Below are 19,876 nucleotides of genomic sequence, written 5' to 3' on the forward strand. Positions count from 1 at the left end.
AAATTCACATAAATTATACATGAACACTATTGTCGATAGTTAGACGTTTTACAATTTATCAAGATGTACTCTTTGTACATCAAGATATACTCTTTATATCTTAAGGGAGATAAATCTAGACAAATAAAGAAAATGAATAAACACACTTGTTTTCCTTTAATGTAATCCTTATTTAAGGATCTGGAAATAGTCATTATATTTCTCAATATAATTTAAAATCGTTACAAAATTAACAAACATGAATACATTTATACATATTTCTGTTTTTAGTTTATAATTAGTCTACATGTTATAAAGTGGCATGCTTTGATAGCAATGTTCAAATATTCAAGGCGACGTCACATTTTCATAATATGACACTGACACTGAGAAACATTCCGTAATATCATATTGGTATTTTGTAAAAGAACTTCGTAATTAATTAAATGGATATTGATCATGAAAATTTATTTTTAAGAATAAAGAAGTGTGTTTACTTTGAACATGGTTGAAACATATCTTACAATACAAGACAATAGTTTAATTCATGTAATATTGGCCGCTGTCGGATAAGAAAAATTGCAACAATCAAATAAAACAATGGTATCCTGTAATTAAAGGTTCATATTTTAGCATTAACCTGTTTCAAGTTGAACTTTGTAAATGTGTAATATTTTTATTACTAAAAATTCTTAAATTACGTTTAAATTATTAGATAAAAAACTAATGGTCTTCGTTTTTTTAAAATATTTATTTGTTTAAGTGATGCTCCTAAAGTCAAATATCTTATACCTGAACGACAATAAATATGTTATTGATTGAAAACCAATATCAGTTTACAAATGTCTTTTATATTCATATTGATTCCATTTGTTTAAAAAACTGAATTTACAATTTCGGAAAATAACCGAATGCGAAAGAGTAAGTAAACATACGAGATTGTCGAGATTGCAGTTGTCACGTTTACGTATGCAAAAATCTCAAGGTGTAATATTGTTGATAAAGGAATACATATTAAGAAGTCAGTACTTCTTAGATATACATGTATATAAAAACAAATGTTCAAATATTTGAGATATTCTTTTTCATATGTACAAAAATATGCATCGTCAATCGGTTATTCTATGTTTAAACTAAGGTTGAACTATATAATGGGATATAACTGGATACATCAATGCTTAACGTTATCAACGATAGAAGTCTTTAACATTTTTAATTTTGCCGTGTTGGGCTTTCTTTAGGGATTCTGTTTTTCTCTATTTTATGGTCACATCAGTGTTATTTGTGCCGTGTGGCGGTCGTAAAAGTCTCCCCGTACATTTAATCAAAGATGTTATATTTTCGATCCTTGGAGATCGTTCAGCACGACATAATTGTTGTGTATACATGTTATGTGGTATTTTAAGTTTCTTCTATTTTGACCTTTTTCAACTTGGGTGGTTCCACTATTCCTACTTGAATACTGTATAATCACCCTTTTGACGTCTTATCTGTGATATGCAGGCTTCATAACCCCAGATCTCCTTTCAAAATTCCATTTTATTTAGTTCCGCCCATTGTTTTCTCGTTTAGGGCACACGCATTTTTTTACTTGGGGACCATATGCCGCTTTTCATGGAATGGCACTTACGTGTCACATTGAAGGTTCCATGATAACCGTCATATGAACACAACTTCGGATGTTTCAAAATTCCAAATCGAACCAGTTCGTGTTAAACGTTGAATTCTGCTTAAGCCCATGTATATCTCGGGTAATGGGTTAACCGAGTCTGCAATTCTTATGTTATTTTGTTGTGATTAATGCTTCCGAGGGATCACTTTGTTTCCGGAATTTTGTACTTCACAACAGCAGGTGTCAAGTGTCGTGTGGCAGCCGTAAAAAGTTGCCCCGTACTTCACCTCAGTGTTGTTATATTTACTGGTCCTTCGGGATCATTGATGCCAACACTATAAAGTGTTGAGAATTGAGTACCGCTCAAGCCGGTGCTAGGGGGCGTGAGGGATGTTGCACTTATTCATTATCCCTCATGTACAGACTCAATCAAACCGAGCCTGCAATTCTTATGTTATTTTGTTGTGATTAATGCTTCCCAGGGATCACTTTGTTTCCGGAATTTTTTAACAGAAAATGATGAAAATACCTGAAATACCCAATAAGATCATTTTTGTGAAAAAGACCCGCATATTTTTTTCGCGATTTAAATGGCCTCAAAGGGACATAATACTGTTATATGTATGCCAGAATTGATAAAACAATGGACGAAACGATGCTATGCTTTAGTTAAAGGGAAAACCAAGGATTATGAAACGTGTGTTTGCCAAAGGAAAGTAAAACAAGTCACATATATCAAAAATGTTTCTAACAAAATAAAATAAGAATATGACAGAAAAGTGAATATATTTCAAGTACTATACATAAATAACAAAAATAATTTTGAGCGATAGTTAAAGGCCCATAATGCCATAGTATTTTAAACATTATTTTAATAAACTGCTATTTTGGTGTCCCATTTGATTTTCCAACAAGTTACTAACTAGCCAATTTCTTGAACCATATTTGCTTATGTTGTTTTTGTACAATTAGTACACTTGCACTGATTTAGTATTTTATATGGAAGTCAAAATACTACTTTGTTTACATTTTGCTACTATTATAACAAATAATTATATTTAGCATTACTTCTTTAGGTAGTAAGCATTTAATATTCTCTAAAACCATTTTTTAATGTTACATAATTCTAGTTTGCCCTTTCTAATGAAAAAAAGGTTTTGTTTCTGAATTATAATGTGCCTATAATTGTCAAAGGCGTCGGGAACTACTCTGAAATCATATATGAAAATGTAATCCTAGTAACTTAGTAATTCTAGAACTACCACTATCGCAGCATAATTTCCCAACACACCGCTTTCGTGAGGATAGAGATGTGTTTTATTTAGAGGTGTTGACATTAAAGGATGAAGCATAACTGGCGTTTATACATTTTGTATCTGTAATATCAAAATTCGCAGAAGGTTATTCGTACTTTGATGTATCCATCTACCTTGCACATTTATTTTTGTTGGTATGTCATAAAGTCTTTGATTTATGCACCGCACATTTTGTTTTGGTTGGGTTTACGTCGCACCACTGTGTATATCTAATGGCGACTTTACTGCATACGTCGGTTGCACCTCAGTGCATTATTTCAAGCACGAACGGACACATGACACATGAGAAGAACCACCGACGCTCTGTAAGCAAGCTGGTTGCCTCCTGACATAAAATATTCCAAAGTCCCTTGCGAGATTCGAACACAAATCGGTGATGGACAAGTGGTTTCTCCTTAAATAGGTAGGAAAAAATCTTAAAGGGTAATAACTCGTTACACATTAGGGAAAAGGAAGTTTTTGTAAATGAGCACCGCTAAATTTTACTTAAATGTGATAAATTCACATATATCATATATGAACAATATTGGTGATAGTTGAACGTTTTACAATTTATCAAGATGTACTCTTTGTACATCAAGATATACTCCATATTTGTTAAGGGAGATAAATCTAGACAAATAAAGAAAATGAATAAACACACTTGTCTTCCTTTATTGTTATGTATCTTGTTAATGCATTCAAATATACCAAATTACTACTCATATAATACTTTGATGTTCAAACATTATAGAATACATAGTTTTTAATGCTATTGATCACATATTTGTGCAATAACATATGCAAACAACCATAGAGCCCCGGACAAAACGGCCAGCCTTTGGATTATTCTAGAAAAATAAACAATATGATTTTCTTTTCAAAGAAAATGTTGCAATACAGTTATACTATTATGCACTTTATTTGCATTATTTTTTAATGATTTTTGATTTTGAGAATCAAACAAACTGTCTGTTTAAAGAGAACGACATTTTATGACTAATTAGCACTTGAATTATGATGTAAAATTCCTTTAAAAATATACTTGATGATAAATACTTTGAAAATATTAAAAAAAAAAATACATGTACTTTTTTACCGCTCTAGAATATTTTATTTCATCATAAGCTGGCTGATCATGAATACGATGTCATGGTGACTTTCGGGATCATTCTTTATTGCTTTTGATAAATAAATATTATGTTCATGCTCAAAATAGTCATTTATATATAAGAATAATAGATTATAATATACTGTCATTAGACGAGAACAAATGATATTACCAAGTGCTTTTTCTATGGAAAGGTGTTGACAAAAAATTGAAAGGTTGCTACTGAGACTGTAGTGAAAACCTTTTTAGGTATATGACACGACCAAAGAGAAGTCTTAAATTCTATTAAGCTAGATTAAAAAAAAACAAAGCAACTTTCATTGTCAGTCATCAAGCCATAGCAGAATCAAATCACCAATTTAGATGTATATATTTATTTTTTGTTTGGTTCGGTTTAACAGCGCACCTACATAGTTTAGGTCAAATGGCACAGAAGCAGGAAAGATGAATTTGGCTAACCTCGGGTGTTACAAACGTATTACAACACCATTGGTCAAAACCACCTCACCTACTGGAGCCAAGAGATGGATATACCTTTTTTGAGCCCATACAGTCGCCTTTATACGAATGTGCATGGCTTATCGGTGGCTGCAATAAGGATGCCTCAAATCTCCAACTGTAAAGGCAACCCCTTCGCCACAAGGGGCAAGACATTGTCTAACAAAAAATATTATCTAACTAAACAGTTAAGAATATACACATCCATGCATGGACATCATTTAATAACAGTTTTAGTTGAAATGGTCAGTATGAAAATCCCAGTCAAAGACAATCTTTACAGAGCAAAAGATTAATGACAACGATAAATACTGTTTGTTATCTAAACTGTAAGCCTAGAATACTTAATTATAAATTTCAAACTTTTGATGAGGACACAGTTTAAATAAAACAAGGTTAATACCCACTAATTTCACATAAGAGTGTGCCTGATTGCGTTCTATTTGTCAATGTTACTGACGCTGTCTTTATATTTAATCTTTCATAGTGTTTTCATTCTGCACATTTTATTTGTTCTTTTGTTTGATGTTTTTTGTTGTTTATCGATTTGCAATTGTGTTTTGCTTTTTAAAGCTTTTATGGGGTGTCATACTTTATTATTTACATATCGGTATTAATATATACAGGGTGGCACCTGTAAAACACTTCTCCCTTCCACTAGCCAGATCCGCTTTGTCATATTTTTTTACCATTAAAGTAATTAATTCTAAAAAAACTCTTCATTCCTGAGAAGTGTGTTAAGGCAAGGATGCCGTTTAATGTGTTACTATTCTCAGCACAGCAGAATTTGTGTTAATCCATTTAGTTTGATATTTGAACTTAAATTACGTGGAAGAAAATAATATAAACAATTGCAAAAAAAGATAGATTTTACTTTATGAAACCATTATCATTATTTTAATTTTTTTTTTTTATTTTTTTAATTTCAAAAGAAGTAGAAAAATAAAAAAAATCAAGTAAAATAGCTTGCTTTCCTTATTTAAAGAAACTTTCCGTAATATCATTAGGGGTTTTTTTTGTAAAAAAAAACCCTGCGTAATTAATTAAATTGAAATTGGCCAATAAAATAACTTTAAGAATAAAGAAGTATGTAATCTTTGGGAATGTTTGATATATATAATACGATACAATTAATAGTTTATTTCGTGTTTTTTTTTTGTAAAAAAAAAACCCTGCGTAATTAATTAAATTGAAATTGGCCAATAAAATAACTTTAAGAATAAAGAAGTATGTAATCTTTGGGAATGTTTGATATATATAATACGATACAATTAATAGTTTATTTTGTGTAATATAGGCCGCCGGTGATGGGCATTGAACTTTCATTCCCAAGATGTTACATCACTAGATTAAGAATTTCAGCGCATGCTCTAAGAATTCAAACTGGAAGGTATGCCAGAAATAGAATACCTAGAAACGAAAGATATTGTCAATGTTGTCATTCACTAGATTTAGAAGATGAATACCACTTTGTTATTATATGCCCATCTATTCAGATTTACGTAAAAAATGTATAGTAAAATATTATTATATCAAACCAAGTGTATATAAGTTTTTAGAATTGTTACAAAGTGTATATAAGTTTTTAGAATTGTTACAAACAGAAAATAAGACTGCTCTTTATAAATTAGGGTTATACTGTAAAAACGCAATGTCTATAAGAAATTCGATTATTAATATTACGGATAAGTGTAAAATTGTCTTGAAATATTGAACGTGCTATTTATTATATGCCTGTTAGTGTTTATATGGTTGCTTTGGTCAACCAGACTGTGCTAGTTTGTATATATGTATGTTTATAGTTTGATGTTGTAAATAAGATGTTATTTATTATAAGCCGAATAGTGTTTATATGGATGTTTCTGGTCAACCGTACAGTTCTAATTTAATAGATGATTAGTTATATTTAGTTATGAAAATATATTATAATTAAGCCAAACATTGTTGAAAAGATAGCAAACTTTATATGGATGTTTCTGGTCAACAGTACAGTTCTAATTAAATAGATTATTAGTTACATTTAGTTTTGAAAATATCTTATAATTAGCCAAAACATTGTTGAATATAGTGCAATGAGCGTTTTATAACTCGAAATATACAATATGGACAAGACCACATTAATTAACTCCCGTGCGAAATCTAGCATATTATATAAAGTTAGCTTTCGGTGTCTATTAACGTATGTATAGACAACTTTATTGCTAGTTACACAATCGGTACGATACTACTATAATTATTAGATATGTTTGCAAAAATGGAAATACTACTCCTGTGCACAGTTAAGAATTGTATTAAGTATATTATTTTGTCTTATGACCCAAGTTAGTCGTAAGGCTTTTTCTTAAATTACAACTTTGCAATCGAAATATTTTTTGGAATAGCCAATTGTTAACCTTCCCTTTCGTTTCGTTTAAGGTTAACTGTAGTTTTGGAGTACTATTCCCTTTCAATATAGTATAGTGTGATACTATAGTTGGTAATTCACTTGTATCTGGATAAAAATGTTTTAAATCGAAATATTACGCTATACTACTGCAAAGATGTAATACGTTATATAACTCGTAATATACAATATGGACAAGACTACATTAATTAGCTCCCTTGCGAAATCTAATATAGTATATATAGTTAGATATCGGTGTTTATTACGTATGTATAGATAACTTTATTGCAAGTGACACAATAATGTATGTGAAATTCACGCTATCTTTGTCAACATGTTCGTAACTCAATATTAAACTATGTAATATATGTTAAACTGATTATGTCAAATCCTATACTGAAGGAAACAAAATAGATTAAACTGTTCACCTTCATGAAATTTGCAGACTATCCATTGATTTTGTGATTGTATATATGTATGTATGAATGAATGTATTATGTAATTGACAATGTACTTTGTATACGTAAAAATAAACTTTCTGTTCTGTTCTATTCAATAAATTGTAATAAAATGTCCAAGTTGTATTCTTTGTACTACACATATTGAATTCATGTAATGTTTTGATTAATCGTATACTTTATTCAATGATTGTTTTGCTTTTTAAATCGTTTGCTTTTTAAACACCGATTAAAACCGAACAGTGTGTTTTTCACTGACTAAGTTTCAAGTATTTATTTAAGAAAATAACAATAAAATGGATTTTGATTTTATGTCAATACTAATTTGTTTAAGTTATGTTCCTTAAGTTAAATATTTAATACCTGAACGACAATAAATATGGTAATTATTGACAACCCATATCTGTTTACAAATGTCTTTTATATTCATATTGATTTAAGTTGTTCAAAAAAACTTCATTTATATTTTCGGAAAATAACCAAATGCGAAAGAGGAAGTAAAATTTAATAGAGAAGTTACGCTGGTGATGTTTACGAATGGTTAAAGGAAAACATAAAAAGTGAGTACTTATAAGTTATTTATAAAAACAGATTTTTAAATATAATGAGATATTTTTCCATATATATCTTAAGAGTAAACATGGTTTCAATATATAAGATAAGGGAAAAGAAATAATTGCATGCTTAAATATAATTAATTTTTATAACATACATGTATATTATTATTATTATTATTTATATACTATCATTTACAAAACTTCGTTTTAATACTCAAATGTCTGTTTCACAGTTTCATGTAAAAGAAAAATATTCGTAGAAGTGATGAGTTGTCATATTTTGGTAGCCGCTATTGATTTTGGTACAACTTTCTCCAGTTGGGGTTTCTCATTTAAACATGAGTTTGACCTGGAACCAACCAAGATTACTGCAAAACAATGGACTGGACTTCAATCAGCAGTTTCTTTGAAAGGTAAAATTTAAGTATTTTATAAAATATGATATCATTTTTAGTCATTCATTCTCACTTTTGGGTTTTTCTTTTACATTGTATATTTATTTATTTTAGATAAACATACTCTTATGATCATGTGACAATATAAAGCTAGTGTCGTTCTCTTCCACGCACAAGCGCGACACGTAGAACAACAATCCGTTTTCGTAATATAGTCTCATAGCTTTATAACTTCAAAAAATCATTGTTCTAACCAAAGGGCATGTTGGCAGAACGAGCAACAATATACATTTGATCACATACGACCTCAAGTGGAGGTTAACCCCTGTATAAATGGTTACCCTAAGAGGTTACCCTTTAAACTTCAAGAACACACGCAGGTACACACACACACAAAAAAAAAAACAATTGAGTTTACGTATAATCGATATTTGTCCTTTGAGATAAGAAATAGAAAGATAGTATTTCAGTTACATGTAAAGTAGCGATTATTTTTCATACAGTGAACGAGTTTACGAAATCAATATTTGCTATATACACAGTTTACTAAATTCTCAGATTATCATTCAGAATAATGTGAAATAGTTAATATTAGAATGAAATAATTTACCAATCGGAGATTTACGATTTTGAATTCATACCAGTTTGCCAAATGGTTTCTGGTAAAAAATGAAACATCTGATTTGTATAAATATCTTTTTACTTTAAGGTGAACAACAAAACACGCAAAAGGTGAATTTTAGTTACGATAATGCCCACAAATGTTTGGTAGAGGAACCGCCTGGACATATCTCTTGAAAGCAAATTAAATTTATAACAAACATTATATCTATTGTATTTCGATTGAAAACCGTTACAAAACAATACAGAACCATTTATTACAAGACATAACCGAAAACATTTGACTCCGACCCTTATCATTTTTGAATCGCTTAAACTTAAACGTGAGCAGTCACTTCCAAATAATACATTTGAATGATATTGCGATTTTGTTTTCCTAGGGCCAACGACAATACTAATTAAACCAGATGGGGAAACTATAGACAGCTTTGGTTTTGATGCTGAAACAAGGTATGCTGAACTTGCCGAGGACAGAGAACACAAAGACTGGTACTTCTTCAAGAGATTTAAGATGCAGCTCTTTAACAAAATCGTAAGTTCTGCGATTTCTTATGAGCAGAGTATTTACGATATGTTACATACTTTTTATTTGTGATAACGAAAATACATTTATTTACACAAAACGTCTTCCTATCTTTAGGGTTTCAGTTTCGTGAAATTTAATCTTATTTGTATTCCAGTAAAAAGATGGAAACTGTGATGATAGAATTTTCGTAGTTTTTGGTAAAACGAATGTTGAGATGAATTAGGAGAGAAACTGCCTCGACATAAAAGACCAATATTTTTTTATAAATCTTGAAAGCATGAATAATGTATTAATTTGTAACAAATACACTTGATTTTGATAGGATTACTAAGAAAATTTTGTCACCACCCTACTCATGTCACGTTTACTTACCATAACAGAAGAGATCTTTTATTATTACCCCTCACTTTTTTCGTAAAGCTAATTTCCCATAGACCTCTGGGAGTTATTTTTACTGTTAATGTAAGTGTACCACGTGACTAAGAATTTTGTACTGTTATATAGGTAACAGTATTTTTTAACAGTATAAAATCTGGTCACGTGGTCTATTTTCTAAATAAAATGAAATAAAATGGCCGCCATTTTTTCTCGATTCATTCTTATTTTCGACATTAAACCCCGATAGGACATCAATTTCTTCTCTGGAGTAAATATGACACTCATAAAATTTAGTTGTTTGCACCCTAGTGTGCTTTTCTTGTATAAAATATCTTTTTGTTGAATAGTCAAAAAGTGAACATCCGTTTTCAACTGAAGTAATTGCAATGTAAATAATTATGTGTCAAACTGGAGCATGCAGACGATTTAAGCATGCAACAAAGGATTATTTAACAATTTTAATCAGTGAAACGTTACAGATATGGTGGACAGGCATATGATATCATCGTCATTTTGTCAAAAACCAAGAATATAAACTAAGAATATACTGGAAACAGAAGGATCAGATTTCACAGATCATAACCATGTAAATGGGTTAGTGTTTTGTTTTCGAAATAAAACCTAGCTTATTGTATGTTTATGATTTTTAGATATCATCACTTGCTTAAAGAATAAAAGAAAAAGAAAACTTAAGTAGGCCTAAAGTACACTTAAAACTTAAAAGGTAAGGACAGTTTAGTTATTGCTACACTTGGTTTATTTTTGTTACAGTTAGATTTAGTTGACAAATTTAGATCATCACAGTATTTGTTCGGGGTAATAAAATAAATAACACATGGGTTTGTGTGTAACAGTAAAAATATCATCTCTCGTGAAAAAACTGTAACCCTCGGCTACGCCTCTGGTGTTATTTATATACTGATAATGGTTTCACGTAAAGTATAAACGGGTTACTACGTCGACAGAAAACAGACCGCTCATATATGATAATTGTCTAGATAAGTGGATATCTAGTTGATTTTAGAATTTGCATATATGTGCAAGCCAAATAAAGTTAGTCAGTGACACCTTCTTTCAAATTCGCCCAATTTATTAAATGTTTTAACTGAAGATGTTGTAACATCATGATGTGTCCTGTGACAAATTCTTATCGTGTTGTATTTTTATATACTAGGCGTTAAAATCTGCATCTTCTGAAGTTAATAAATCAAGATCACACATATTTTATAAATGTTTGCAAAAATGTAAAAAAAATCCACTCATCTGGGCAAAAGTTAAACCCATGCGACATGACCGCAAACATTTTGCCTGCTTGAATAAAGTGTGAATGTCATCTTTTATTTTCTTACCACTGCACATTTCTATCATATAATAACAATATACTTTCAAAACGAAAGTCATAAACATTATATTTTTAACATTATTACATTATATATATATACATGACATAACACTATAACATAACCTATCTAATTTCATAAATTTCTAATAGGGTCTTAGCCGAAATTTTACTATAGAAGATGCCACTGGGAAACCCCTACAAGCAAAAACGGTGGATTCAGTTTGTCTATACGTTCATCTCAAGGATTGACCTCATGGATATGTCTAAAAAACAGCTGCTAGGATGCAAACATTGGAAGAAAAAGATATTCACTGGGTGCTGACAGTCCCCCTGCAATTTGGAATGATGTTGCAAAGCAATTCATGAGAGAAGCGGCTGAAAAATGTTAGTTTTTATTTAATATGTATATTCATGAAATATTTGAAAAAGGGAGATCTCCCGAAAGCATTGAAAACAATTGCAAGTCATTAAAAGCATTCAGCACTTATTTAAAGAAATTAGGTGCCACAGTGTCCTAAAGAAATTAATGCATTTTCATAACTATAATTAAGTTGAATGTCATATCTATATATTTAGGTTGGTAAGAATCTAATATATTATTATAATAAGCGTTGTAAATTTGCATGAAAAAATACATGACTTTCATTGCTTGTTATTTTATTTTCAAATCTGCTACATTTTGTTTCGAAACATAATTCTTTCAATTTGAACTATACAAATACTAAAATTGTCAAAACAAAATATCATTTTTAACTCATAGGCGGGATTGAAAACGGAAAATGTAACAATTGCCTTAGAACCGGAGTCTGCATCTTTATATTGTCAACATATCCCGGCCACTAAATCTCACAATTCACTTGGAAAACTTCCAGCTGGCAGCAAATACCTCATTCTGGACGTCGGAGGTATATTTTTTATTGTTTTCAAATATCTAATCGTCAAATAAAATCATATTCATGCATGTGCACGCACGCATGTAAATAATTCACTTAAACAGTAGGTTTTTTTTTGCATTTCTAGAAGTTGGTATTTCCTCATTAATCAAAATATTGTTTTAAAAGTCAATAATTATAATGAGCCCTCACATTATAGTTCAAATAGATGGACAACCATTTAATAGTAAAACTAATAGTGAATAAAACACATGATCCTTGTGCTCTTAGGTGGAACAGTTGATGTCACGGCACATCAGATTATGCCAGACGGAATCCTCAAAGAAATTAAACAAGCAACTGGCGGTGACTGGGGAGGGACAAAAGTTGACCAAGCATTTGAAAATTTCCTATCTGAAATAACAGGTAAGAATGATATTCGTTAAACAGTTATTACAGTAATAAAAGTATACAGTTTTAGGTTCATATAACCGTTGAATCAAATAGATATATTCTCACGAGAATAAATTTGGCATTTACTCGTATATACATTTATATAAACACTCAAAATGTTATATTACACAAAATACTCACTCGATACGAACCCATCAACACTGTATCAGATTTAAATTCATTTTCTTTTTTAATATCCTCTCTAGGCGAGGGCGTCATGGATTCCTTCAAAAATAAAGCAATGGAAGATTACCTTGATCTTATGAGATGTTTTGAAGTTAAGAAGAGAGAGATAAAAGCAACAAGTGAGAGACAGGTATCTTTAAAGATACCTGTAGCTTTGATTGACCAGACTAAAGAGCACACTGGCATAACAGTCCGTGAAAAGATTCAAAAGACAAAATATAAAGACCAACTAGATCTAGCTGGTGATAAAATAAGACTAGATGCTGATATCATGAAAGGATTCTTTACAGAATCATTGGAAAACATCGTAAACCATTTGGAGGATCTCTTTCGTTTACCGCAGTTGAAAGAATGCCAAGCAATACTTATGGTAGGCGGTTACTCCGAGTCTTCCATTCTTCAAGAAAGAATAAGAGCTTGTTTCCGAGAGAAGAATGTGATAATACCAGCTGATGCAGGACTTGCTGTTCTAAAGGGAGCGGTAATTTTTGGTCACAACCCTTCTTTAATTGCGGAAAGAATATGTAGGTTCACGTACGGAACTGCTATCACGCATAAAAAGAAAAGTACATGCACCCATCGTAAAACTACAACTTTTATTGCAGAAGAAGAAGAACGTTGCATGAATATATTTGACGCCCATGTCAGTGCTGGAGATATTGTCAAAGTAGGTGAATGGCAAGAAGAAAAGTTATATACACCGATTCATAAAACACAGACGTCTTTGTTGTTTAGCATTTATTGTACGAAAGATCGCTCGCCTGAATTAGTAACTGATTCAGGCTGTGTAAAATTGGGTGAGGTCAGGCTTCTTATGCCAGATACAACAGGTGGTGTCGATCGTGAAGCGTTTGCAAGTTTTCGATTCGGTGGTACAGAGTTAGAGGTGAAAGTTAATGATAAATCAGCAGGGACGGAAAGAAAAATATCGCTGTCATTCTTAGGTTGATATATCTAATTCATGTTGCATTTCAATGTTGATGACGAAATCTTAATATTTTAATTCGTCTTTTGATTTAAAGGAACTCCACTGAGGTCCAAAAGCCTAAAAACATGAAATTTGAATTTGTTACATAAATCAGTTGGGGGCACTTAAAACAGAAAGATATGCAAAAGACAAGTAAGAACTGTACTCTGAAACATTGTGAAAATCGGATTTTTGTGTTATTTTTTGCCAATTTTGATTAAAACGTTGCAACGCTTTTTAGTTTTGGGGTCATGTTTCACAATATGAGTAAATATTCTAAGAAACGGGGTAAGTGAATGATCTAAAATTTTGTACACAAGTTATTAGTCTAGACCTACATCAAATTGAGCAAAAATCTGAAATAAAAATTATCTCTGGTCCTGTTAAAAACATCAGTAGCGTCCCTTTAAAACTACTATCCAACACATTGTAGTTTGAGCGTTTTTAAAATAAAATGTCATCAAAACACTCGTTCATTTATATGAAAATAGATGATTAATACATGTCTTATTCGAAGAAAATCATCTTATTTAATTGTGTGTAATGTTCATCTTGCTGTAATTTTAAACTGTTGCATCGTTTTATTTTGTTTTATCTGGAGGAGAATTTTAAAGATTTGTTAATGTTCTATATATGGGATATTTTATAATACAATATATAAGTGTTAGTTTTTCCGGACATATCTATGCAATAATATTAAATAATATTTGCTTTCAAACATATAACGTAGACAAATGAAGTAAAGAATCTGTCAAATTATTATTGATATTGTTTCTATCATATTCTTGCATATTTACAGAGCGCCAGTATCAATCGTCTGACACAAGTCGATGTTTTTGTACCTATATCTTATAGATAAAACATTTAAGATCGTTTACATAAGACAATAATTGTAATATTCGGTTGAAGCTACTAACAGTTTTAATAAAGCGTGAAGTTGTTCTCTATAAAAACATTTTTGGGTTACCTAGCTTATTAGCCTGACATTTCCGTCCGAATTTTGAGAATTTGCTTTGAAATGTCGAAGGATCACCTGGTGGTATTTGATTCATATAGTCCTGTACATAACATTAATCCGTATGATAATTGGAATCATTATGAATATTTCACAAATGTAGCGCAATGTGCAGTTTCGAAGTTGAATGAAACGGTTTGCTTTTTTGTCAGCATATCCTTTTTGTGGATACGTGAAAAAATAAAGCTTTTGATCAGAATTTTAGTCCGTTTATTATTATAAGTGTTATTATTATTATTTGTTTGTTTGTTTGTTTATTTGTTTATTGATTAGTTTCTGTACTTTGGGTTCGCTGAGTTGTTATGCGGTGATGTATTGAAAGCAAGTAGAATTTGGAAACATGAAATTTTGAAACTTTTATTTTAATTTTCTTTCTTAAAAGACATATGCCTCTTTTGTCCTCAACTTTTGTTTTCCACCCTCACTAACATAGTCATCTGTAGATTTTTGTTCTAATTTGTTCATTTTGCTATAATAATCTACACATATGTATGGCATAGTTGAAAGATAATTTAAAGCAGCATGGCTCCAGATAAGCGAAAATATCTCAATTTATCAAATTTGTTAAAAATGTACTAAGATTTTAAAAAAAAGTAGAAAGATTTAAGATTCAAGTAATAATGTACATGTTTTGAGCGATTAATGGTGAATTTTTTATTATGTGTAACTATATTTCTACTGCGTTCCTAACGCAGTAAGTGCATTTTTTTTTGCATATTTTGGCGATTTCTTGTAATTAACGTTGGTTGCAAGTGCCAATGATAATGTGTAAATTGCTTCGTTTTGTTTGCTATAACATATTATACATTTAATTTCATTTTCAAAATTTTCTGAAAATAAGCATAAATCTGAAGGCGTGCTGCTTTAATGCGAGAGTGAAAAGTGAATATCTAGATTCCTTGTATTGTATGTTTTTACTTTGTCAACTCTTTTTGTTTTACAATTAAAGGTCAATACATGCTGCATATGCCATTGCTGTTTTTGTTCGTATTGAATCATAATTACATTATATACTGTTTAGTCATTTTGACTATGCAAGTTTTAAATATCACACTATATATTCAGAGCAAATTGTTTAACTGATTAAGTAAACATGTTATACCTTTATAAGGATGGTAAACTTTCTACAGAAATTTAATACATGATTAAGGAACATAACGTAGCATATAATTGTTTTACACAGGACAAGCAAACTGATTTTCAAGGCAGTAATAGCAAGCTTTGTAAGGTGTAAGAACTGATCCATTGCCCCAAATGAAGTCGAGTCTGTATATGTCATTGCTCTGATGGAGGGATCTCCCTTTCAAGGGTTTCAAAAACGGCGTTTTTATGACCTACTCACCTTGTAACATGTGTTTTGACTAAATAGAACTTGTTATAACATTTGTTATGTATAACATACTTTAAATACTTTCCTTGTTCATTGAACCTGAGAAAAGTGTCTAAAAAGATATCAAATTTTGAATTTACCTTACTTTCAAAAGGTTTTGCATTAGATCTATTATTGGAAACAAAATATTTTCTTAGAAATCATGATAAATAAAAGGGAATTGATATTAGATTATGATATTTACATGTCACTGGTCTGTTTTACACAAAAAAAGAATTCAGCAAAATCCAAAGGTAAATATTAACCATCATTTAAATCTAGGATTTTTAAAGCAGTTATAAAATTGTCTGCTTCAATCTTGTAACTTTTAAGAAAAAGCAATTCCACTTCGCACTAAATACACAGTAAGAGATATAAAAGGCTGAAATTTTATGTGAGCTTAAGTGTAGGTCAATTTCAGTAAACCCGCTTGCCAGGTCAAATGGTCACTTAAAAGAACAACAACAAAAACATTTAAATGATGTTTTTTTTCTTAATTGATTAAAGAATTTATATACTGAAATTTGAAAATACTTGTTTTTGCTATACAGCCTCTTTTTTAAACATAAAATAAACATCTTTTTGAGTACACACATACAAGATTTGATAAGTTTTTACTCCATACACTATAGATAAGCACAGTATAAATACATTACCTCATTATAACTGGCGTTTTTAGTAAGGACCATATTAACTTGACTAACAATAGGGAGTACAGCTTTTCAAACTTTGTTATTCAAAAATATTCAGTAAGAATTACGTAGATTTCACAACAATATCTGCAATAAAAGTGTTTTACCAAAATATGACTATGCTAGGTACGTCGTTAACATAATTTATTGATAATAATTGTCAGAAATGGCAAAAGATGACAATTAAACATTAAAAAGAAAAAGCATGTTCTATAAACACTTAAATTTTGAAAGTGTTTTGTCGGACCCAACTTCTAACTCTATCCCTCTGTGATACATTCTTTGTAATGATTTTTATGCCAAACTAATACAGCTATAATCAACTAAAACATTTGTAGGACAATTCTTCTACTTTGTGTCAAAAAGATATACTAAAAGGCAACAAAATGCAAAAACTGTGTTTTTTTACCTGTTAAATTTTTGGTTAATTGTGATAATCTTAAAGGCTGCTGTGACATGATGTTTCTTTTCCTCTTAAATGTAATACATATTTATATATCTTACCACAAAATTCAATTAATATATGATTATTGCATCAAAATTGTAAAATAATGGCAATTTAAAGGAGTTTATTAATTTTGAACGCGCTTTCTTGGGGGTTATTTTACCCCACCCACTTTTGAAGCTGTACTCGTCTGTTATAAATGCGTCAGGTAATGAATTTTTATGTTTAATTTATAAAAAATGTTCAAATGATAAAGAACATACAATTAAAACACAATTTCCTATACATTAAACTGAAATTATAAAGTAAAGGCAAGTTTTGGGAACATTGTAATTTAATATATTTTTTCGGTAATATTACCCCACCCACTTTTGAAGATCTACTCTTACGGCATAAATGCCCAGAAAATGATTTTTTATGCTAAACTTGTCTAGCTATGTTAAATTTATAAAGTACACACACTTTAAATGCATTTTTGTTTATATTGTGTAAAAACGGAAAAACGAAAGTCATCATATTGTCAAAAAATGCTATTTTTAACCACTTTTTTGGTAAATTGATAGTGATAATTTTAAAGTTTGCCATATAATTGTCATTTTTGCTTGATTGAATCATAATCATAATCGGTAATCCCAGTTTGTTTATATAAATAGGATTTCTATTTTTACTTGATTTAGCGGTTTAAAGCGTAAGTAGAAGGAAGAAATAAATTATAAACGAAATTGTTCCGTTTCAATTCTTTTTCAAGACGCAAAAGTTAGTTTTTTTTATAATTGGTTTTTGTCTTTATTAGTTTTTTATACAATAGAGAATGGTTACTGTAGTAGTATTCCGTCTCCAAAGGGCGGTCCTGCTTACCAAAAGATCGTGACCGAATCACACAGAATATTAGTGCATGATCGAGTTATATTTAGATCTACTGAGTCTTTTATTTAAACGCAATTCTAACGTAGAGTTTAAACGTCTTGGTGAGGTAATCTAAAAATAGCCCATGCATATCATTAACCTTACCACGTGCTGATCTACAGATAGCGCATCCTGTGTTGTCGGTATATCTGTGATCATAGATATTTTAGGTGTAACATAGTTGATACATGCTTATTAATTGGTACCACGTAACGAAGTCTTTTAGTGCATTTACTTGTCTATAAAGCTGCTATATAAATGAAATTAGCAACTGCCAAAACGAATGACTCTCTCTGCGAAAAAAGTGGAAATGAAATGTGCACACTTGTTTCCCTTCAGTATGATAGATAGATAGATCTCCACGTGGGAGAGCCAATGTTAGTATTTTTACGATTGATTATTTTCTTTATTAGTTCTATGCAATAGAGAATAGATTTCAAATCGTTTTTGACAAAAAAATATTCGTTTTTACAAAAAAAAGTTGTTACTGTTATCGTCAGCATGTTCCTGTTCAGTTATAATCAGTGGACTTCTGGCCCTTCTTTTGTCCAAATTTGCATGCATAACACTGCTGCTCAAACAAATGGGCCATGTGCTCGTCCAGTCTTGGGCTTACCCTACCTATCCCGTTAAAAGTGAACCTTTTTTTTTCGGAAAAAAACTAAATAAACCCTTTATGATATACAAATACAGTAATTCAAAAAAATTGTAATAATAAATTAAAACAAAAAATGTTTTTTAAAGGGATTGGATGATGGCACAACTGAGCAAGCCTTTCCTTTTAAAAGGAAACTTGATCCTATCTAATGATGACGATTAGGATACTGATATAATATAAAATGATAAAAACCTGACTACTAATACCTTGAAAGTTCCTATATCTCTTACAATCTGTTATTCTGTTATGTAAAATACGCTCGTCGCAATTTTGCTACGTAACAGTTAACTTTGACGTTATTTTCTATGGCTATTAATTAGACAGTAAAAGTTGTTAACACTTGGCGACACTTATATATAAATAACAAATTGACAAAGAATACTCAGAAACAGTGGTTCTAAGTAAGACATATTCAAAGGATTAGGGGAACGAAATATTTACTGTTCAAAATAAAATACATAAATAAATGAAAAGGTAGAACATGTCTTTCGAGAATTTCTTTACAGAAATAGATGAATACACAAAACAAAGACATATAGATTAAACATAAACATATTAAATTTTAAAAAAACATGTTGTTGCATACAGTAATGGAAAACCACAATAGAATCGTAAATAATTATGTTTCTTTTTAAATATCAAAATACATATTCCTGTGACTCATAAAATTATGCTATCTTTTGGTGAACAATGGATATCATTTAATGTGTTCTAAATGTAAATGAATCAAAGCTAATCAAATGTGGATATATTGACCAATTCAAGAAAGACTGGAACAATGTTTCAATATATCTCATTCGATACTATAATTTATAATCCAAATTATTATTCCATTTGTCAATGATACTGTGAATCAACCAAATACTGTGGAGTATTGCTTTTGTATCGGCTTTATCATTTTGTTGATTAAACTTCTGCTGAATGAAGTAATTAAAGAAAGTAAGATTTGCCCCGACCAGAAGCGCGCATGTGTGTGCACGCGCGAATGTGTGCGCTTGTGTGTGTGTGTGTGCGTGCGTGTGCGTGTCAAATTGTTGTTTGCTTTTGAAAATAATCATCCATTCATCCTCTATCTGCTCTTTTTCATTTTAAATTAATTTCATTTTATTCTCAAACTTTGTAGCTTACTTATTCATTACAAATGTTGTTGAAACTATC

General features: G+C 30.4%; 1 protein-coding gene across 1 annotated transcript; it reads left to right on the forward strand.

Annotated features, from left to right (window-relative positions):
• Window positions 1-7,746: 7,746 nt before the first annotated feature.
• Window positions 7,747-13,615, forward strand: LOC132725244 (heat shock 70 kDa protein 12A-like). The gene is made up of 7 exons (XM_060710338.1): window positions 7,747-7,896; window positions 8,127-8,306; window positions 9,290-9,441; window positions 11,306-11,386; window positions 11,916-12,060; window positions 12,319-12,453; window positions 12,687-13,615. The coding sequence occupies exons 2-7, from the start codon at window positions 8,159-8,161 to the stop codon at window positions 13,613-13,615; spliced, it is 1,590 nt and encodes a 529-aa protein (XP_060566321.1). The 5' UTR covers window positions 7,747-7,896; window positions 8,127-8,158.
• The last annotated feature ends 6,261 nt before the right edge of the window (window positions 13,616-19,876 follow it).

Source organism: Ruditapes philippinarum, unplaced genomic scaffold, assembly GCF_026571515.1.
Source record: "Ruditapes philippinarum isolate M1 unplaced genomic scaffold, ASM2657151v2 ctg394_1_1_1_1, whole genome shotgun sequence".
Classification (NCBI taxonomy): domain Eukaryota; kingdom Metazoa; phylum Mollusca; class Bivalvia; order Venerida; family Veneridae; genus Ruditapes; species Ruditapes philippinarum.

Excerpts from the sequence above, each read along its gene's own strand:
- LOC132725244 (XM_060710338.1), top strand. The coding sequence starts at position 8,159 with ATGAGTTGTCATATTTTGGTAGCCGCTATTGATTTTGGTACAACTTTC. Across the intron at positions 8,307-9,289 it reads ATCAGCAGTTTCTTTGAAAG|GGCCAACGACAATACTAATT; the intron begins GTAAAATTTAAG and ends TTGTTTTCCTAG. Across the intron at positions 11,387-11,915 it reads TGGATTCAGTTTGTCTATAC|GCGGGATTGAAAACGGAAAA; the intron begins GTTCATCTCAAG and ends TTTAACTCATAG.